The sequence below is a fragment of the Thunnus albacares genome, chromosome 21 (genome assembly GCF_914725855.1).
Source record: "Thunnus albacares chromosome 21, fThuAlb1.1, whole genome shotgun sequence".
Lineage (NCBI taxonomy): Eukaryota > Metazoa > Chordata > Actinopteri > Scombriformes > Scombridae > Thunnus > Thunnus albacares.
The window spans coordinates 24,930,558-24,950,547 of NC_058126.1; the positions used below are offsets into that span (position 1 = coordinate 24,930,558).

The 19,990-nt window shown below is 39.2% G+C and overlaps 1 protein-coding gene across 2 annotated transcripts in view; it reads left to right on the forward strand.

The window, feature by feature from the left end:
- The window catches only part of LOC122972616 (E3 ubiquitin-protein ligase HECW1), an 81,633-nt gene that overhangs the window by 53,441 nt on the left and 8,202 nt on the right, over positions 1–19,990 (forward strand). For both annotated transcript variants that reach the window (XM_044339854.1, XM_044339855.1), the window contains 17 exons: positions 3,389–3,542; positions 4,513–4,616; positions 4,900–5,006; positions 5,756–5,941; positions 6,360–6,494; positions 7,177–7,270; positions 7,509–7,605; positions 11,055–11,138; positions 11,282–11,388; positions 13,776–13,890; positions 15,907–16,020; positions 16,959–17,111; positions 17,552–17,650; positions 18,207–18,336; positions 18,517–18,663; positions 18,920–19,034; positions 19,431–19,629. In XM_044339854.1, coding sequence (XP_044195789.1) covers positions 3,389–3,542; positions 4,513–4,616; positions 4,900–5,006; positions 5,756–5,941; positions 6,360–6,494; positions 7,177–7,270; positions 7,509–7,605; positions 11,055–11,138; positions 11,282–11,388; positions 13,776–13,890; positions 15,907–16,020; positions 16,959–17,111; positions 17,552–17,650; positions 18,207–18,336; positions 18,517–18,663; positions 18,920–19,034; positions 19,431–19,629 — 2,140 coding nt within the window. The remainder of the gene's footprint in view (positions 1–3,388; positions 3,543–4,512; positions 4,617–4,899; positions 5,007–5,755; positions 5,942–6,359; positions 6,495–7,176; positions 7,271–7,508; positions 7,606–11,054; positions 11,139–11,281; positions 11,389–13,775; positions 13,891–15,906; positions 16,021–16,958; positions 17,112–17,551; positions 17,651–18,206; positions 18,337–18,516; positions 18,664–18,919; positions 19,035–19,430; positions 19,630–19,990) is intronic.

Genomic DNA, 19,990 nt, shown 5'->3' on the forward strand with positions numbered 1-19,990 from the left:
TCATGGAGAGTTCTTAATGCATGCATTCTGCACATCAGTATCACAAGTTACCCATAATTCCAAGGGGCAGTGACAGTCAAATTAAAGCCAATAATTAGAAAATTAAAGCAATTTAAAATGCTAAAACAGTGTCTGACAGGTGTCTATCAGATGCTGAGAGTGTCAGACATGGGAATGACCAACGACGAGAAGTAGGCACCATCAATGGTACCATCAGGACCCTTCAAAGAGTAATCAAATACACTTACTGGTAGTGACTCAAGCAGCTGCGTTGGGGCTCCAGTGATTGCAGTGATTCAGAGGGACCTTGTATCCACATTAGGATAGACTGTCTATGATCTATGCTGTAGACGCCTCAGTGCTGTTGGTGTATATTCTGATATCAAGGATCAGCTATATTGAGAAACTGCTTTTTTTTCCAAATTGATTCAGTTTGACATGAAACTCATTTTTAAGAGTTTGACATAATGCACGCTCTGTCTCTGCAGACTTCCGACTGCCACCACTGTGAGCTGGGACCTATTATGGCTGTTATTATTGTTATTATTATTATTGTCAGTTAATGCCCACACAGCAGGAAATCTGGCAAAAATATCATTAAAATGATGAAAATTGACAAAAACAAATCAGCATATATAAGTGGGAACTAGAAAGTGCAGAGTATGTTTACTTGATGAATCATTTCTTTTTTTTTTTTTTTACTTGTATTGCACAATTCAGAAATGCGACATCTGTTATTGAAATCACTAATCATCATTCCTCCTTGACTTTCACTATGTTGAGGCTGATCACAGTGCAACAACACAGAAGCAGTGTGTGGAGCAGCTGTGTTCAATCTTCTGACACTATAGACTGGATCCATTTACACTTACATCTAGTGACACTCAGCTGATCTTCCAGTTTAAACAGGAGAACAAAGTCCCCCTCAATCACAGCCTCATTTCTACAGACTCTAACTGAACATTATTAGATCACATCATCACCTCAGATCTGACCCAAGGCACCTTCAGTCTGATTAAATGGAGCAGGGCAAGAAATCCATGGTTGCCTGAACACTTGACTCCTAAAATATGCTCACTGGTAGTGAGAGGCTGTTTGTCTCTCACTCTCTCTGTGTTTGTGTGTATGTGTGTGTGTGTGTGTGTGTGTGTGTGTGTGTGTGTGTGTGTGTGTGTGTGTGTGTGTGTGAGTGTGTGAGTGGGCAGAGCAGTAGTGACATCCAACAGAGGGTTTTTCTGTCCTGAGGGGGCAGTCTTCATCTTCCTCCTCCTCTTCCTACAGCAGTTAGTCAGAGCTGAGGAACGCAGCCCTCGTCTCGCACATTCACACTGTGGCCATTTATGAGCCAAATAAAGTCATCAGTGTGACACATCAGTCAGCCACAACAACTAGAACAACAGGTTTCCACAGAGGTTCTTTAAAAGTGTCTCTGTCAAATCTCCCCAAACCATTAAGCCAACATAAGTGAACACAATCAAATTACAAAGATTACAGTCATCATTAAGGAATAAATGTTGCCAGTTTTGACCTTCATAAATCATCATTATAAGCTACAAACCTTTTGTAGTAGAATGTCCTAATCTTCATCCTGTCATTATTATTTCTACCTGTACCAGTAGATTATAGGAAATACCTGAATTTACTTTATTTGCTCAAAACTGAACTACGCTGATTTATAATATTGTCAGACTCACGGTGGACAGTTAAAAAGAATCAAAATCAATGCAGCAGAACCAGAGATATCATCGTTTTTATTCCATGCATTCATCCTCGTCACAACCTGGATCCTACATTACCCACAATACAACTGGACTTGATTCACCGGACTGGACAGATTCACATGTGTTATGCTAGTAGCGGCTAATGTAGCCTGGAGCTGCTAGCCTCCAGCAGACATGAGGAGCTACAGAGGTCTAGCTAACCTCACTTCTCTCTAACTCCACACCCTCAGATGTCTTTCATTTCAAACTTGTAGTCTTCAGTTCCAACTGATGCTCATAAGCATCATTTTCACCACAGCTCTATGAATAATTTTGCATCTTCAGCTCTTGTTTTGGTTTTACAGCCTGCAAATGTATTGTTTTTCTTCAGTCTCATTTTGTTTCCAGCCCTTGACAGCTGAAGCTCTGATAGACCCACTGTACACCACCTGCTCAGCAGCAAACAGCAGACACAGTTAGAGACTAGCTGGTGAACATAGAGGAGCATTTAGCAGCTAAAGACACAGATATTTTTCTGGAGTTGGTAGAGACCAAACCAGAGCTAAAGGAAGAGTGAATATTGGGCTGCAAATGAATGCTAATGTTGCTCTGTGTGTGTGTGTGTGTAGAATGGCAACTCTTGGCTAACAAGTTAGCCACAATAACTTTATAATGTGATAATATGTCAGTGTTATGTCTCTAGCTTGCTCCACTGCTCCCACGTGGCCACAAAAAGCTATCAATGTAGGTTGAAGGTCTCCATTGCAGACAAAAATGACTTGATGAGATTTTTCTAACCTCTAATCCAAGATGAATTCACTTGTTTTGACACATTTAGAATTGATTCTAAATTGATCCTGTATGTCAGTTTGCTGTTTTCACCAATGGTGGACACAGTGTTTCATGCACACTTGCAGTAACTGTATTCCTGCACTCTATTAACGGTTTTAGCTTCTTACAAAATGGAAAAATAAGCTTATATTCTCTTATCATTTAGGCTCAGATCCAACAACCAATCAGCTTGTCAGAAAAGACCTGCAAGTCCTGTTGATCTCCAAGGCAGGCATCAGACCATGCATGAAGGGATTAGCTACCAACTCAGTGTTGGTTATATGACACACAGTATCAACATAGTGGGAAAACACCCTCCATACTCCACCTCTATTTGTCTTTGAAACAGAAACTCAGTTCCTTTGAGTGGATGATAGACAAATATAAGCAAAAAGATTTATAATTGAGGGATTCTGAAATTTGGAGTGAGTGATTTATGAAACTGAAGATTTACTTGCTATTTTAATAACATAGTATGATCTATTAAACTACAGATTACTGAGATAAGTAATGTTAATGAACCACAAAATACTGTTTGTATGTATGTCAATTTAACTAGTTTAGTGAGTTATAATAAACCAAATGTTACCTTCAGTTATACAAGGGTAACAGTGTGATAAAAAGAATGCAATGAGTCTCATTATGTGCATGTTTAAAATGGAGCTTCGTATGTTTAATTATATTAACTATCACATCATATTTTTTTCCAAAGAGCACATGGAAGAGTAGAAGGCAGTATGAATAATGACCAGTACAAACCAATTTACATCCGACTAACTGAAATGTGATTGACAAACACATCCTTCACAACAGAATAGTAATGCAGCTGTTTCTTCCTCACCTCTCTGCTGCCACAGACTGGGAAGCTCGCATCGACAGCCACGGCAGAGTTTTCTATGTGGACCATGTCAACCGGACCACGACCTGGCAGAGACCGAGTCACAGCGGCAAGTGTAACCACGGCATCCCTCGATCAGGATCCACACATCAGATGGAGCAACTCAACAGGAGGTGAGACCAGCGTTGCTCCAGCATAGAGAGGATTTCATCTGAGAAAGTTTTTATTTGTTTCTTTATTTATCATCTCCTACACAGTCTGTCTCTGGCATTTCTTTGTTCATATCTAGTTCACTGGAGAAGTGAAAAAGTATATTTTTTCACTGCCTATAAATAAAAAAAATATAAAATGATATTACATCTAAACTATGATTTTAAGTGTACAAAACAACCACAACACAAGGTTCATTCAGTAGCTGTTCTGGAGCTTTGGATTTCGATGGAGCAGGTGAAGTTTCCCCGTTGACATGATTGTACTGTAGATGTTCAAATTCCCATTTTATTTGAGAACTTTAATCACTTTAATAACTGGAAAAATATGGAATTGTGTAAATTGATTTTTAAGCCATTAAAAGTAGACTTTATTTTTGCTTTCACGTTGTAATTAAAATGCTAAGCTGAGTGTTACACAGAGTTCTTTTTCTCAGTGTTATGCATAAACAGAAACGCTATACTGTATGTTAAAAATATCACACCTGAATGAACACCTGAACATCAGATTCTTGTTGTGTTTTTGTCAACTAAATGATTTGGAAGTGAAACAAGGAGGATGGATGAGATCAGAACAGAAGAGGATGTCTCAGTCAGTGCTGTGTTGTAAGCTGGTACATTATAGTGGAGTTAGGCTGACATCTGCTGACTGGTGAAGGAACTCAAAGCATCAGCCTCTGTTAGTGCAACACACATTTCATGCAAAGAAGTGCAATGCACTGCATATCCAGATATAAGCTCATAAAAAACATGCAACACATTTAACATTATGCAAAACCTCCACATATTACATAAATGCAAGAACTAATGAGTGTTGAAAAGAGATATATCTGTCTTTGTTAGCCATGACGACACCCTTTAAGAATCCAGTAATACTCCACAAGCCAACATGTTTCATCCTTCATGCTAAGAGGACCACTGGTTGTTTGTGCAGGTACCAGAGCATCCAGAGAACCATGGCCACAGAGGAGGAGGGCGGCAGTCAGAGGTTAGAGAGGAGCAGCAGCACAGAGACAGACACTGATTCTCCTCCGACAGGTACAGCACTCATCCTCCTCCCACTTTAAAGTATCCTCTCTGTCTTATTATAGGATTATTCCTTTAGGCTTTTATATTGTTTTCCTTCTCATTTGTGTTTATAATAACCTATTTTCACAGACTGAATAAATAGTGGATTTCATTGCAATTGTTCATGTTCTGGTGTAGTACTTTCACACGTTGTAATGATGTAATTATGATAGATGTTTATTATGTCAAAATCTCCTTGAGTAAATAGTTTAAAAGTACTCAGAGGTATACAAAGTGATTTATCTGTCTCCAGGCCCCGCCTCCCCTGTCAATCACCAGAAGATCAGCCATCTCCTCCAATCACCTGCTGTCAAGTTCATCACACACCCAGAATTCTTCACTGTGTTGCACAGCAACTATGTGAGTACTACACTCACACACCTGACAACGGCCTGTGAATGAAATCTTATGGTTTCTGTTACAGGAAAACGTTCAGTGTGCTTCAAACATGTCATCTGACCAAGTCTAAAGGCAAGAGTTCCTTTAACTCTGTCAGACAGTCTACCTTCTCACTTCCAGACATGTGGCTAATAAAGCAGGATGATTGTTGTTTTCTTAAGTTCTAAAAATTGTCGCCATATTGCCGCTTTTATGTTGTTGTTTTCAATTAACTTTCAATTGGACATGGATTACTGCCAGCCGCTCTCAAGAGAATGCGATGGCTGCCTGGAAGGAAGGAAATAAAATGAAACACTTCCAGCTTTGTAATCATTGAAAATCACTGAAAGTGCTCATTACTCACAGTGAACATATAACTTTATTATTTATCACAATCAAAATCTTTCTGTTATCCTCTAATTTCCTGTCTGTGTCTCTACTATCACTATCAAATAAAGAATACAAATAAAAAATGAAAATGTCAAAAAAAAAGTTTTTTGTCATGATCATTTTAACCAATCCATAAATATCTACACACATACTTTTGATAAAATAGCAAATCAAGTATTTAATGCATCACACATACACACACCATCTTTCCTACACACACACATACTCACAAAGGCTCACCTGAAATAAAATATAAAAAGCATTTTCTCCTCTCAGCGACACAGGACTTTGTTCACTTTTATAGATATAAAAGTAAACCTGCAGCTGTTGTGTCTCTCCAGGCAGCCTACCGGATGTTCACCAGCAGCAGCTGTGTGAAACACATGATCCTGAAGGTGCGTCGCGATGCCAGAAACTTTGAGCGCTACCAACATAACCGAGACCTGGTGGTCTTCCTCAACAAGTTCGCAGACACTCAGCTGGAGCTGCCGCGGGGCTGGGAGATCAAGACTGACCCCCAGGGCAAGGTAGGACACCTCCCACATGCAGAATGACCCTTACACGGATGTATGGGAGGAGATGGATTTACTGATAGTCAGCAGTGTGTCATACATGGAAAGACTAGCAAAGCAAAACGAACCAAGGACAAAACACTGGACTACCACTCATGTTCAGCTGTCTGATTGTATTTTAAGCAGCATGAACACCAGAGAAGGTCATTCACAACAAAAAGACTCCATCATATGGTTAGCTGAAGCTATATACTGTATATTAAAATGCACACACTCTCCAGAGCATTGTACTGAATATGATATTTGAGCTACAAAATTCTATTATGTTGTTTTTCTTTTGGAGCTATTTGTCAAATCTAAATCTGAATCAGAGATCATTTTAAAATCTATATCTTGGAGTACAAAGTTTGCATCACTTGTTTCTGTTTCCCAGTCTTTCTTCGTGGACCACAACAGTCGAGCCACGACCTTCATCGACCCTCGCATCCCTCTGCAGAACGGCCGGCTGCCCGGCCATCTCGCCCACAGACAACACCTGCAGAGACTGCGTAGTTACAGCGCTGGGGAGGTACTAACATGACTGGAGTTTCTGCTTATTTCCTGCCCTCCCTTACTTTTTGGAGTATTGTAAAAAAAAAAGCAGCACAATGAATGTAGTTTGAGATGCTCTTCATAGGATGATGATGAAAAAGATTATGAGATAGCATGAGCTGATGCACATTTGTATGTACTTATAACAGTAGTTTAAAGGATCAAGTCTGCTGTTATTAACACCGAATGCCTTGAAAAGACCGAAACCAACAATGTGTTAATACTTTCTGACTTTACTGACATTCATCTTTAAAAAAGGTTTTTAACAAACGTTACTCAAACAGGAGGAAATAGTGTTTTTGTTGGGGACTATTTTTAGCTGCGGATTAATCCACATTTAGTGCTCTAGTGAGTATTTCTGGCAGCAGGACAGTGTGTGTGTGTGAGTGGGATTGAATCAAAATAAACAACAGTGTGTGTGTTGATGGTAATGAAATGAAGGAACATGTGGCTCATTGATGTGTTTTTAATAGTTTTTGGATGACAGTGGAGCTGTGTGGCACTGAAGTATAAGATATATCAGGCTTTGATACACACACCATACTTGTTAATACAGTTGATAAATTCATAGTTGATTTTGGAATGTAAATGAAATAATGTCCTGGTCACTTGAGGGAGTATTAAGTCATGAGAAAACCTTTGTTGGTGTTTCTCTCCAGGCCTCTGATGTGTCCCGGAGTCGTGGAGCTTCTCTGATGGCCAGACCTGGAAACAGCCTGGTCGCCGCCATACGAAGCCAGCATCATGCTCCATGTAGGCGCTGTCATAACATCCCATTACTAATGAATATTTACTGTGTCAACACTAGCTAGTGGTTGTGCTTCATGTCATTTTATACGCTGCAAGATGTTAATGTGGTCACCATGTTGGATCAATTTGAATTTTTAAAAAATGCATTAATATGAGTTTACAGTCCATAAATCTAGATTGAAGAATGAATTGAAATGCTCAGCTGTGGTGATGTGTTCTCTGTTTGTCTCTCTCTCACCAGCTTACAATGACAAGATTGTGGCCTTCCTTCGACAGCCAAACATATTTGACATGTTGCAGGAGCGACAGCCCAGCCTGAGCAGAAACCATGCACTTAGGTATGCTTCTTCCTCAAAGGACTAAATAAGAATGAACAAAGTCTGTTTAGATTTTTTTTGTACTTCCAATATGTATGTAATGAGGGTTCCTGGTTCCTTGTTCCTGCCTAAAACAGATTTATCTGAAGCTCACGGTAACGCCTCAACAGTCTCATTTAGACAGTTCAAATGTGTAGTTGTTGTTTTCAGAGATACAGTACTTTAACTACTCAGTACCCTTTTGCTGTTCAGTGTCATAAACATAAACATATATTAGTATTATTACTGCTACTCTGTCTTCCTCCCATTCTCCTTTTCTTGTTCTTTTCCTTTTTTTCCCCAAACATATATTTGAAATCTTACCCGCATTCCAGGCAACAACTCTATCTAACTAGATAGTCAAATGATAATGCTATAACCATTACAGTGGAGTCTATATATAGTTGTTATGACTCAGACTCAGAGAACCACTCGCTCCATCATGTGGAGAATAAGGAAACATGTCTACTAGATGTCTCAGTATCTAATCCATAAAATGGCTTTTTTAAGAAATTTCTAGTTCTGAGTGCATAAAAACATCAAGACGTACCATGAAATGTGTTATTGATGACAAAGATGTTTCATAAAGGCAGCAGGTGTTATATTATTCAGCAGCACTGCATGAAAAATGAAAGCAGTATCAAAAAGTGCTGAAAAAGTAAGCGTTAGCTCACTTAGTTTATCATGTCAAGCCCTGAATAATATTCCTATACTATTCATGTAATATACTTTATATTCTCATATATAATTTCTAACATCAGTGTAGTATATTTGTAATTATATTATATTTCTTTGTTAGCAGTATTTTATTTCATGTCTTTATCTGATTTTGCATTTGTTTTAATTTATCATATGATGTAGTAGCATATGTTGTGTTGCAGCCAATCAGCAGTGAGTTTATATATCAGTATAATATCATAGGAACCATCTGTCCTGTCTACACACTCTGTAATAATCATAACTACCCACATCATGATCAATACCCACACACACTGCTATGACTTCATTCCCTCGTTACCACCAGTTACTGCTGAAAATCACCAGCAGGCGTTCAACACTATTATATTCTGTAGAAATAATATACAGAACTGGAAATGATAATCTAAGTGAACAAATGCTCACAACAGTTTGTCAGTACTTGTTGATACTGCTTTCATTTTTCATGCAGTCAGGCTGAATAATATGAGACACCTGCTGCTTTTATGAAATAAATATTGTCATTAATTACAAATGTTCTGTCCTGCTATTTGTATGCACACAGAAGAGGAATTAAAAAAAAAAAAAAAAGTGATTTAATGAGATCATCAGTCAGATTTTTGTCAGCAGCTGGAGGTAAGTATTAGTTAGCATCTAGTATTTTCTTGCACTGGCCAAATACTAGTCTTTCAGATGAGCAGTGCAGCAGAGCAGTGTCTTACAATTAGGCCTATATCTGTCGAACCAGTAGATGTACAGGAAATATCATCATTAGCCCAGTACTGTCTGGAATGAGTTATATAAAGTCTCTTGTCTCTGCTCTCGTTGTCGCTTGTAAGTCACATTGGATAAGATGACTCCTATGCTCTTGAGCTCCCAGCCCTACGAGTTGTTTTGAATATATCTTTGATATTTCTCAAGTGTTTTTAATAAGTCATACTACCAAACTGTCAAGAGTTATGGATGGCAATTGCAAGAAGTGATTTTTAGTGGATTCCCTCTGCCCAGCATGCTCCTGCTGGAAGCCCCTCTGCTGCTTCCACTGCAAGTTGTTGGCTGGCCCAAAACTACAGAGCCTGATTGAACTCTGATCAAACAGTCTGAATTCCAGTGGGTCTATTGAAGAGCTGGAGAGATTTATTGAAGTGAGTTATCAAAGTGCAAACGGAAACATGTCCCAGAAAGATAGAAACTTTGGGAAAGAGACAAGAAGAAAATCCTAAAGGATATCAATAAGGATTCCAGACCCTCCCCAGGCAAAAAAAGTGCATTCTGACAGTGTGGGAGTGAGCCAACGATGGAGGTAGAAATTGCTTTACTGCAATCCATTGATAAAAGACTTGCAAAGCTTGAGATATTGTCATGAGAGAGGAATTTGGCAAGCTCAGAGCGAACCTTGAACATAGTCAGATGCAAATTGACGATTTGATGTCTGGGAATGTGGTGCTAAAATGCTCCGTGCAAACTGTGGAGAATATGGTGGCTGCTATTGAAAAGGAGAACAAGCAGCTGAGAGAAACCTTGCTGGACTTCCAATGCCGCTCCATGAGAGACAATATTGTGTTGAATCCTGGAGGACACTGACACTGACTGTGAATCTGCTGTGCGGCAATTTCTGATTGAACAGTTAAAAATTATGCTAGAAACAACTAAGAGCATCACTTTCTCTCACATTCACACAATGGGTAAAGTTTCTGAGGGTTGGCCGTGAGCCATTGTGGCTCGATTTGAACATTTTAAAGAAACAGAACTTAAAAGCAAGGACAAGGAACTCAGGAATACATCCTTTGGAATGAACGATCAATTTCCTCCTGAGATAAATGTGAGAAGAAAAATTCTTTATCCAATTATGAAGGCACACCGGAGACTGAATGCACTTACCTCACTGACTGTTGACAAGTTGTACATAAACAGCCAGTTGTATAGGGACTCGAAGGTTATTCTTTGGTTATTCTAGATCTGTGTATGGTCTGATGGGTTGTCTAGTCCTGGACTCATGATGGATCTTTTGTTTTACACATCAAAGCCAAGTAGGAGACAGGTACACTCCATTGACTTGTCATTGTTAAGGAAGGGCTTGCATTTAGAACGTTAATATTTGCAGCTTGCCATAATATGCTTATTTTAGCCATAACTAAAATGCATTTAGATGCAAAATGATGAGAAGAGATAGGAGCAGGTATGTAGGAGGAGTGGCTTATACATTCAAAATCATATTTACCTTCTAAGGAGAGATGACCTTTGTGTTGGTCAAGTTGATGTAATATGGGTATAAAATATAGTTGCCATATCAGTTACCAATGCTTATTGGATGTGTTTACAGACCTCTCAAATCAAACATGTCCTGTCTAGAAGATCTGTGTAGCAGCATAAATAAAGCAAGAGAAGAAAACATGGAGGTTCTTCTATTGGATGACTTTAATATTAATAAGAGTGATACAAAGAATACAAATAGAACTAACTTAAACCAAATGGTTACAAGTGCAACAAGATTTTCCACCAGAAACCATGAGAAAATTGAGACATGTATTGTTTTGATTTTTAGCAGTTTACCAGTGCAGTGTTCTGAAGGATGTTCCATTCCTGTGGGTTGGACAGATCACAATATTGTGATGATGACTAAAAACACCAGAGTTCCCAAGAAATCACTGTGTATGATTATCAAAAAAAGTTTTAAAAATTTTAACCAATGTGAAGGATTAATTTAAGATAACAGGTCCTTGTTTACTTTTCAGGGAGAAGATCCACTACATCCGGACAGAAGGTACCCAGGGTGTGGAGAAGCTGTCATGTGATGCAGACCTGGTCATCCTACTGAGGTAAAGAACCTCATTCCAGTATCAACCCAACATCTAGTTTGTTTTTCTGTAATGTACTTACAAACTGCTGAAATCACAAATACCTGGACTATAGTGCAAAGAACAAAAGTCATCTATGCTTTTTTTGTCTCCCGTCCTCGCAGTTTATTTGAAGAGGAAATCATGTCTTATGTTCCACCTCACCCCATCCACCCTGGCTTCAGCTTCTCTCCTCGCTGTTCCCCCGCCTCCTCGCCTCAGAACTCTCCTGGTAGGTCCTTCAAGCTGCCAATCACATGGCAATCACAGCTGCCTGTCATTAATATGAAGCCCGACTAAAAAAACAAAATAATGAGAATAATGAAACATTCCTGAACTACTTCAGTAATAATTCTTGTTATTGTAGCAAAGTGGTTTGTGTCAAACACACAGTTGCATTATGCTTCATACAGACAACACCTACATACCACAGTTCAAGTTTAGTTTCTCACTACAACTGTACAGTTAAAACAAACATTTCTTCAAAATCTGGACATTTTAAAGGAGCACTACACTGATTTTCAGCCCCTTTCCAGATAGTATCCACAGCCACTGAAATGTATATTATTGGTAGAATGTAACTAAGTACATTTACTCAAATACTGTACTTACATTAAGTTCAATTTGGAAGTATTTGTAGTTTACTTGAGTATTTCTATTTTATGCATTATACTTCTACTCCACTACAATTCAGAGTAATGTTTTGTACTTTTTCACTACATTTATTCGACAGCTATAGTTACAATACAGATTATTTACATACACAACATATGATTGGTTCCTAAAATATAACTTGTTATAAACTACCCAATAATATATAAAGTAGTTGAGAAGAGCTCCAACCTGACTAGCAACTATGTTGGACTGTTGTTTGCATGTAATTGAATGAGTTACAGCCCACATGTTGACATGATAGTATTACTCCTTTTGTCCCTCCAACATTTGTAGTTGAGAACCACATTTTTGCCAAACATCACTTCACAGTTAATATTCTGTACATACAGACAACATTATGGATAATGTCACATTTTACACCATGTTACCCAAATGAACTTGTATGTGTTCACCACTGAGGAAGCAGGTGTTCAGCCAGCAGCAGATCCAGTTGGGACAAGAAGACTGAGCTGCCACCACCAACATTAGTGGTTTGGGATTTTCCTGAGTAGCAGATATTGAGATTTTCTAAGCTTTTTGCCCCTCAGTCCACCCACATCCTTCACATACACACGTGTCTTATCTGCCTATCACCTGATGCCACAGTAATCAGTAGGCAGGTAGTTACTCACATTTGCAAGTGAAGTGGATGCACTCTGGAGAACTGTTGACAGTGAAGATGCTCAGTAATCTAGCATGCTATCTGAAGCCCTCTGCGGGTTCTGTTAGACACACACACACACACACACACACACACAGAAACTCCATAATGGTAATCATTGCTGTTTGACAGAGCCTGCTGTGCCATGTTGAGGTGCACTAATGTTATCTTAATGAGCTCCAGTAGATCTCAAGCGGCCCACAAGTGTGTGTGTGTGTGTGTTGGGGTGTGCATGTTACTGATGGAAGGTTCTATAAAGGGAAATTGGGTCACAGCAGGGAAGCCTGGCTTGTAATAGTGCTTTATCTAATAGTTGTCTATTGTCTTTTTGTAAACCTGACCTGGAAAAACAGTAAGAAATGTTGTTGGCTCAGCTGAACTGCTCCACATCTTACATTCCCAGTCAGTCGAACTGTAAGAAACATCCCTCAGGGTTCATTCCTTCTCTTATTGACTATTAAAATGTTATTTTTTTATTTTCTGCCACTGGTGTGAGATAATCTGCACGATGGTCTTACTGTTATACTGTATATTATTATTGTTGTTGTGCATTTCAGGGTCCTTTTCATCTTCTGCAGGTCTTTAACATGCAGTCCACAGTTTTATTTCATCCCAGCTCAGGTTTCTATGAATATCAATTTTACGCAAATAATTAATACATCATGAAATAAATAGTCATATGAATATATACAGATAAAATGCATAATATGTCCATGAAATTATATAAAGGAAAAAAGCTACTCAAATTTGGCTCATGGATCAAATGTTATTTCATCCTGCTTTTGAAGAGGTCAGAACTCTAGCAACAATTAGTTGTCTCACTACTAAGTTCTTCTTTATAGGCTACGAGTTTTGCTGGGATTTTGACCTCTTCATTGTTATTGTAAAAAGCAGGGTAGAAGCAGAGTTTATTGTTGGTCATTTGCTTCATTCCACTAGTAATTTTTTCAGAATGCCTCTTTTCATTGCAAATTCTTTGATTGCCATGTATGTGACATGTTTGCTAATTCAGACCAAAGCAACAGCCAATCACAGCAAAGTACCCTGTTTGATTGTTAGACAAAAACTCAGTGATGGAAAAATGGAAGGAGTTTTAAAAGTTTAAATTGGATTATTTTACAATTTCACTAAAAAGAAATCACAAAGGTTATAATAAATATTTTGTCTGTATCCCACTCCTCCAGCCTCACTCTCCACTTTTAAATCGCTATTAAATATAATACACTTATGCAAAGACCTTTTGATGTTATCTTCTCTCTTATCTTTTCTTTTATGTTTATTTATTCTTGTCTTTGTGTATGTAGGCCTGCAGAGAGCCAGGGCTCCAGCTCCGTACCGCAGAGACTTTGAAGCCAAACTAAGAAACTTCTACAGGAAATTAGAAGCAAAGGGTTACGGCCAGGGACCAGGCAAGATCAAGTAAGACTGTATGCAAACTACACACATGAATCCATTTATTGTACCATCAAAATAAAACTGATCCATTAGATTGTTACAGCAGTAGTAAATATCCTGATATCAGTTCTGACACAGCTGACACTGCTTTCTACCCCCCTAACATTTTTGAGATAATTATAATCCAATCCCAAATATATGTTTATTTATCATCTACATCTATATCTATAGGTTACAGCCCCACAAATCCAAAATGCAGTAACTACATATTTGTTTGAAATTGAGTTTAGACCAGAATCAGAGTTTTTGACATCAGTTTTACCATATCAAAATTATGATGCCATAGGAATGTGTAATTTTCGGGGAAGAAACCCCCCAAAAAACCGGTAAAATTTTCAGGAATTACAAAACTAAACAACAACTAAGGTAAAAACAAAACTGTGCAGAATGTACTCTAGTTAGTTAAGGCTAGCCAGAGGGCAGTTATAGCTAGCCTTAGCTGAAGCTACTTTACAAACTGTTAACTGCAATTGAAAATCAATTTTGATACTTCAGTATCTTGGTAATTGAGTTTATTGTACCACATAAATAAGACAGTAACTAAATCAAACATAATCTAACCCTAACCCATAATGACAAAAGGGCAGTGGTGGCCTGAAGAAGTGGGCTTGTGACCGGAGGGTTGTTGGTCAGTCCAGGATACTGTTGGGTGGAGAAAGTGAAAAAGCAGCACTTGCCAAACCTTCATTACCAATGTGCTCTTGAGCAAGGCACTTTATCCCAACTGCTCCAATGGAGCTCCTCAGTGGCCAGCAGCTCAGACTGTGGTTGTACTGGACAGCTTCCAAGTGTGAATGTGTGTAACTTTGTGAATGTGATCAGGACATTCTTGCAAAAGAGAGGCTTCCTCTCAGTGAAACTTCCCTGAAAAGGTTTTAAACAAAACCAAACAAACCATTTAAATCAAAGGACTCTAAAATCATTTTTTAAAAAAAAGCTAAATCAATCACACCAAATAAGGTTAAAATAAATTCAAAAACAATTATGGGCTATAAAGGCTCTAAAGAAATCTAAAATGATTTGAATGAAATCTAAAATGATTGAAAATCAAAATTTAAAGGATATGTAAATAAAACTCAAATTACAGTAACACATGTTTGGAGAAAAACCAACGGATGGTATAAAAGGAACTTGCAAGACAACAGAGCTTCACTCTGCCCCGGCCTGATGAAGGAGAAACATCCTCCAGAACATTGCAACATTGGCACGAATTATTCACAAAGGATAAATATAGAGCCCAGTTTTTTGAAACACTCCAATCCAAACTAGGATGGAGTAATTCACTCACCAATCTTTGAAGCAGTAATGGCTATTAACTCAAATCCTAATTAGACAAATTTGTCAGGGGACATGAGAGCCCAAATTTTATGGGGAACAGGAACCCACACTTGGGATCAAGGATGGTTTGGGAGAGGGGTGCCCTCTCTGGAAATCAGGGCCAGCTTTCATGGACCCTGCATAAACCCCTCCCTCTTTAGGCAATGGGGTTCATTCAAGTTTTCCATAATGAAGAAGAGTAAAACCAGATAAACTAGTCCTTCTAAAAGCTAGCCTAACTTGAATGCCCTAACCTATCTGAGATTGCCCAAACATAGAATGCAGCATCTGATTTTATGATTTTTCCCTCCTGTTTTGTTGGGAAGTTAAGGTTTTATTAACTTTAACATATATAGCTGTTAATGCAATGAAGACAGTGAGGTGATATCCTCAATGGTAGCTTTCTTGGAATGCAGGTTTCAGTATTGAATACATTTCAATTTAAATATTTGTAGGAATTAATTTCCCCACCAGAACTTTGTAGAGAAAGCTTTGAAACTGAATTCAGACCTACATGTTAGGAAAACAAATGCACAGAAAAATGTTCCAAGCATTTTATACGTTCTTTTGGGGTCTGGTCAAAGTTTTTGAAGCAGTGTTGGGGGGGACTTGTTCCAGTGTGATGTATAAGCTCCAGTGTTTGAACTGTCCTGGTTGTTGTAGGTTGCTGATCAGGAGAGAACACCTGCTGGAAGGAACCTTTAACCAGGTGATGGCGTACTCCCGCAAAGAGCTGCAAAGGAACAAACTCTACGTCACCTTTCTGGGAGAGGAGGGGTGAGACACAACAACACACACACACACACACACACACACTGTAACACAGCTAAATGTGTTGCAGTGCAGTAGGTTATCTGCTAATCTCAAGATTTTGAGGCCAAAAATTATGCGATTGAATTGCCAACATGCGTTGTTTTTTTATCCTGTTTACAATATCTTTAAAGCTGCTCTAGTCAATGTTTTTATGTTAACAATGGATCAAATGACTTAGTACAATGTGAAAGGGTTTGCTCATAATGATGAACTCACACAGAACTGTTACCCGAACTTTGTCTTTTCTCTAAGCTCTACAGAGCATTTTAGGCTCTTTTAGCTCTTTGTTTTGGTTTTCAGGCCCGCAACTCTGCTTTCGTCAGCATTGTTTCCAGCAGCAGCAGACAACTGTTCTTAGTGGCTAAGCTCTGAAAACCCACTGTACACTACCTGCCCAACACTAAACTGCAGTCAGACAGAGTTAGCAGCTAGCTGTAAACATAGAGACAGATATTTTTCATAGTAGTTGGTGGAGACCAAACCAGAGCTAAATGGAGAGTGAATATTGGACTTACATCCATCAGGTGGACACAAACACAACTCTAAATGAATGTTAATGTTGGTCTGTGTCTGCTGGATGTGTAAATATGCAACTGTTTGCTAACACATTCATAGCAAAATGATATGTCATTGTTGTGTTTACAGCTTGTTTGCTGCTTTAAATGATGTGTATTCAGTTTCTCTGTATATTCTTGGTGAGGTGTTAAACCATTTGAAACATTATTTATAGAGTTATAGGACATTAAAATAGACTTAATTAAACTGTCCTCTTTGTTGGAGGTGGATAAATGGAAGAGATCTAGTTTATTTAATAGGCCACAAGAAGGCTATATTAGTGTCCAAATGTACCATGAACCAAATGTGTAAAACTGTTTCCTCCCTCTGTCTTCTTGTGTCCTCAGATTAGATTACAGTGGTCCGTCCAGAGAATTTTTCTTCCTCTTGTCTCAGGAGTTGTTTAATCCGTACTACGGTCTGTTTGAATACTCAGCCAACGACACTTACACCGTTCAAATCAGCCCCATGTCAGCATTTGTTGAGAACCATCTGGAATGGTAAGCTGTTCACACACACACACACACACACACACACACACACACACACACACACACACACACACGCATGCATACTGTGTGACTATAATGTCCTCAGTTTGATTCCAGCCAGAGACCTTTATTGCCCAAAAAACTGAAATATATTTTAAAAAGTGTAACACTTGATTCTGAGTGAATAAATGAGCACAATATTATTTGGTCTCTGGCTCTCAGATGTCATGGAGAACAAGCTCAAATTCCTTACTGACTGGAGGTCACACTGCCACTCATACTCTGACTTTCATCAACTCATGAGTTTTGTATAGCTGCTTGTATCCTCTACCTTACACCTTGTACCCTTGTATTTTGTATCAGTCCAATTGGCTCCTCTTTCATGTTCATGTAACAATGTCAAAGTTTTCTTTTACCGATTCTATTGCAAATGTTTCCTGCATGTCCAGGTTCCGTTTCAGCGGTCGTATCCTGGGCCTGGCTTTGATTCATCAGTACTTGCTGGATGCTTTCTTCACCAGACCCTTCTACAAGGCCCTGCTCAGACTGTTAGTACACACATACTCACACACCTAAAGTATTTATCATGTGTCATTTACCTCTTTGGTTTCATTTCAGAGGTTAAAAACAACAGAAGAAAATGCATGTATTCCAAACAACTCATAAATGTATTTGTGTGTGAGTTTAAGTTTGTTTTTCTGTAGACACACATGTGCTTGTTCATGCACAAGAGGATGCACACATAGGTGCTTATAAATTCCTGCGGGGTGCCCAATGTAGCTAGATTTCTCAGAAACAACATTGAAATAGTACAAACTGATGGTCAGAACATAAACCTTTGTTAAGACATTCAAGTGTTGGACAAACAGAAACTCAGACCTGATAATAGCGCTAGATGGAAACTCGAGGGATCATCAGAGTTAGATAGGATGAGGAGCTCAGAGTAAAGCCACTGCTCCTTCATGTCAAAAGGGGCCAGTTGAGGTGGTTTGGGCAGCTGGTTAGGATGCCTCTCTGGGGGTGTTCTGGACACGTCCAACTGGTAATAAACTAAAAAGACAAGGACCATAAAGCTATATGTGTATGGCTCTGTGTGTCCTACAGGCCGACAGACTTGTCGGATCTGGAGTATCTAGATGAGGAGTTCCACCAGTCTCTTCAGTGGATGAAAGATAATGACATCACAGACATCCTGGACCTCACCTTCACCGTCAATGAGGAGGTCTTCGGCCAGGTCAGTGTGTGTTTCTAGTTGTGTTTGTCACTGAGGATAACAGCTTCAGCCATATATGATCAGGTGTGCATGTAGAGCTCTTATTTTCTTAATGATAGTATTGTTATATATGCAGTATATTTTCTTAATGACAAGCTTTCACTGCTTTGATGACTTATACTGTTAACTAACTGTTTCTAGGTGACAGAGCGGGAGCTGAAGTCGGGTGGCTCCAACCTCCAGGTGACTGAGAAGAACAAGAAAGATTATATCGAGCGGATGGCCAAGTGGAGGGTGGAGAGAGGAGTGGTGCAGCAGACAGAGGCGCTGGTCAGAGGCTTCTACGAGGTAAACAGTTATACACAATACTGTCAGCTCTCACATGGTGTGTAACGCAATAAAATGAGCTTATAAAAGCCTTTGTTGTATGAGTAAAAATTCACAGTAAAACCATTGAACACTACATCAACACATAAGTCATTTAGTCCATATAGCCTATGCCTATACATGTGAATACATCATAATACACCCATGCACACACACATTAATGCAACCACACACCCAAAGGCAACTGTTTACCTGTTCCTTTGTTTTTCCATCCCAGGTGGTAGACTCCAGGCTGGTGTCGGTATTTGATGCCCGGGAGCTGGAGCTAGTTATCGCTGGTACAGTAGAGATTGACCTTGGGGACTGGAGGAGCAACACAGAGTACAGAGGAGGTGTGTATGCATAAAACTGTACCTAAAATTCTCATATATGTACAGTAGTCTTAACATGCAATTCTGGTATTTTTCCAACTTGCTGTATTTCCAATAAATGCGGCCATTGTGATTCTTTGGGTCATGCTAACTTTGCGCTCCCTTGTAGAGACTGGGGGGAAACAAGGACTCACGTAAAACAATATGAATGGGGGCATATTATTTATACAGTTATAGGACTAAATGGATGCAGTCAGTCAAACTGCATCATGTCTTTAATGTTGGAGGTGGATACATCTACAGTATTTTTCCAGCCAAGGTTATATTACTGTTACCTTTGATTACTTGTCTGTGCATAGCCCTTAACCTGAGTTTATTCCGATGTCACCTGTCAACTCCCTGACGTCCACTCACCAGGTTACCATGATGGTCACATAGTGATGCGGTGGTTCTGGGCCGCCGTGGAGCGTTTCAACAACGAGCAGCGTCTCCGCCTGCTGCAGTTTGTCACCGGGACGTCCAGTGTGCCCTATGAAGGCTTCGCCGCCCTGCGGGGATCCAACGGCCTCCGACGCTTCTGCATCGAGAAGTGGGGCAAAGTTACCTCCCTCCCCAGGTATCTAACCCTGACAACTGAGCTGTTTCCTACAGAGGTGGTTAAGGTTTCTTTTGTTGTCTGACAATTGGATGTCACTCTTTTGTCACACATTTTATTTATATATCCCGATATCACAAATCACAAATTTGCCTCAATGGGCTTTACAATCTGTACAGCATACAACACCATCGGTCCTTAGACTCTTATAACTAATAGCAGGTTCTGCAGCTAGTTATTATAAAAGTACCCTTTCTTCTTATCAGAACCAAATATAATTGATGCAGCATTTGAATCTCTAGTTTTGAAGTCTGTGTCAGTGTAGCGGCGATGGTCCAGGTGCAGCATCAGTGTTCTGTCGTGAACACACTAAAACAGAACA